Source organism: Papilio polytes, unplaced genomic scaffold, assembly GCF_000836215.1.
Source record: "Papilio polytes unplaced genomic scaffold, Ppol_1.0 DF824493.1, whole genome shotgun sequence".
NCBI classification, from domain to species: domain Eukaryota; kingdom Metazoa; phylum Arthropoda; class Insecta; order Lepidoptera; family Papilionidae; genus Papilio; species Papilio polytes.
Genome location: NW_013524711.1, coordinates 719,113 through 721,993, shown reverse-complemented (window position 1 = coordinate 721,993; position 2,881 = coordinate 719,113). Strand labels below are relative to the sequence as shown.

The 2,881-nt window shown below is 31.8% G+C and overlaps 1 protein-coding gene across 1 annotated transcript in view; it reads left to right on the top strand.

Moving 5' to 3' along the window:
* Positions 1-1,863: 1,863 nt before the first annotated feature.
* Positions 1,864-2,881, top strand: part of LOC106107167 — a 6,485-nt gene continuing 5,467 nt past the window's right edge. Inside the window, exon 1 of the mRNA XM_013288299.1 lies at positions 1,864-2,063. Within this exon, the coding sequence (XP_013143753.1) occupies positions 1,864-2,063 (200 nt within the window). The remainder of the gene's footprint in view (positions 2,064-2,881) is intronic.

Below are 2,881 nucleotides of genomic sequence, written 5' to 3'. Positions count from 1 at the left end.
CTAAATTGATGAATCCCACGGGAACCGTAACAATTCCCGGGATAAAAAGTAGCATATGTGTTCTTCCAGACTATGCTCTTAACCTGTGTCAAATTTCAACAAGATCCGTTCAGCCGTTTAGGCTACAAGCGCTAACAAACATACATCCATGCATCCTAACTTTCTCATTTATATGATTAAGTGCCTTTCGCCCGCGACTCCGTCGGCGCGGAATTAGAAAAAAACAAATGCAAGGAGCCTATGTGTTCTTCCAGACTATCCTCTACATCTATGCCAAATTTCATCAAAATCCGTTCAACCGTTTATGCTACAAACGCTAACAAACATCCATCCATGCATCGTAACTTTCGCATTTATAATATTTATATGATTAATTAAATTGCAGATTCACCAAATGAACAAGTTCTTTTCATATCTGGGAAGAACAAGGAAGACGAGCTAAATACAAATACAGAAACAAAAGTCAATCCAAAGAAAAAAACAATATTCGATGATTTATCCAAGGAAGTTAAAATAAAACTGAATTGTTCTAACTTAGATTGTAACAATAATCAAGACCCTGTGTGCGGAGCCAAAGCTGAAAGGAACAAAATTAAATACAGATTGTTTTTAAATGAGTGCTACTATAAGAAAGTTAACTGCGCTTTTAAATACAACTTGAATAGTAAGTAATCAACAGCCTAACTACATGCCTACATTCAGAACTTAATCCAAAAGACTTATGAAAATTCGTGATGTTAACTCTATCCGACGTAAAATGGCGAGCACGAACTACATTTTTAACAAGATTGAAATATTAAACAGAGGAGACATAATTGACATTTCATTTGAGACGTTTTAAATTAATTGCCATAAGGTGTCATTAAAAATATTTAAATGTTTATGTTTAATTTCGTAACAATGTTTAGTTTATTTTTTATCAAAACTAGCTGTTCCCGTTCGACTTCATCCGCATAAAATTATAAAATTTTTATTTTGTTGTTTACATGCGTCAAATTATCAATTGCAAATGTCAAAATGACATGACATGATGACAAAGCATGGCAACCTTGCTTCCTTGATGTTGGTAGCAACTTATGGTCTCTTTCCCTCATTATTGATTTTATCCAAAATTTTTACACCCTAAGTTTAATGGCGTGAAAATATATAGCCAAAGCGTGACGTAAGTGTAGGGCTTTTTATTAAAAATTATTCAATTATTAAGAATTATTCAAAAATATGCTGTAACTGCTGACATCTTAGGCAACAAAGAAGTGTGCGTTTGCGCTTTATTATAATAGTATATATAATATAGATATGGAGCTTTTTATAATTACTTATAATGTTTTTATTACATGTCAATACAAGGACACGAGTTGGCAACAAACTTGACAATTGATATACGAGTTGACAACCTTTATGAACAAATATCGATGAAAAAAAAAATTGTTCGATATGCCTCTTCTATATATTTTAAATGTCTTTGATTTTGATGTGTACTAAGTACTAACTACGTACTACAGAGGCGATGTTTTACATAACCTAACGATTTTAGTCTCTAAGCGAAGCGAAGAGTGAGGACTCTTCCCTGTATATGAACTTTTTTGATATTTGAATTAGGTAAATCGCTTGGATACTAACATTGTTAGGTTCTGTAAAACATCGCCTCTGTCGTACGTAGTCATTTCGTCAAAACCAAAGACATTTAAAAAGTATATAGAAGAGGCATATCGAACAATTTTTTTTTCAACGATATTTTTTCTTAAAGGTTGTCAAGTTTGTTGCCACCTCGTGTAGTTACGAGGCCGGCTTTAAAGAAGATAGAAATGTGCCACCACATTTCTGTCTTCTTTAAAGCCGGTTGTTCTCAACATGTTTGTCAATATGTTTCGTGAGAAACGTTGGCGATCATTGCTGTCTAATAAATTTAAAAATAACTCCGTTTCAGAATACAGGAAAGTAAATTTAACAAAATGCGAGCAGGTAGCTGCATTGAACTTTGAGAGGCCAACTTACAAACTTAAAACTTCATCTAGCAAGTCAGCTGATGCCAACAATACAAGAAGAAACTTCTCTTCTAGAAGGTATGTTACCATAAAATAAATTATCAAACTAAATTCAACTGATTTAAAAATATTTAAAAGCATAGGGATCGAAAGAAATCTCTTCTCCTTCCATTTTCTTTAACAAATGACTGGAAGAAGAAATGTACTTGACAGATGTTTAGGAAAATTTATATACCTGTGGTCATAGGTCAGAATATGATAAACTAACTGTTCGCGTGCGTCTTCACCCGCATGAAATTATAAATTTATTGTTTGCATTTGTCAAATTCTCAATTGCAAATGTCATAGTACCAATTACCTTACTATGGCAATCTTGCTTCCTTGATATTGGAAGCAAATTATGGTCTCATTCCCACATTAGGGTTATTATCCAAAATATTTACCCTCTAAGTTTAATGGCGTCTAAAATATTTTTTTCTAAAAATATTTTTATTAAAAAAAGAAATATTTAAAAATATGGTGTAATTGCTGACATCTTAGGCAACAAAGAAGTGTGTGTTTACGCTTTATTATAATACTATAGATATAATATTTTGTATATAGTTATGACCAAATGAGAAAGCATTATTTGTTTGCTAATTTGCCATCACAATACAAAATTATGCATAACAACCAAAGACATTTAAAAATATATAGACGAGACACTGACCAAATATTTTCACCGGTACTTTCTCTGACAGGTACTATATCAATTGTCAAGTTTTCGTGTCGTATCTTCGTATGTTTTAAAAATCTTTAATATCAACTCATTTTTGACCGACTTCCCAAAAGAAGGAGGTATTCAATTCGTCGGTATATTTTTTATTTTTTTTTTTTTTTTTTTTTTTTTTTTTTTT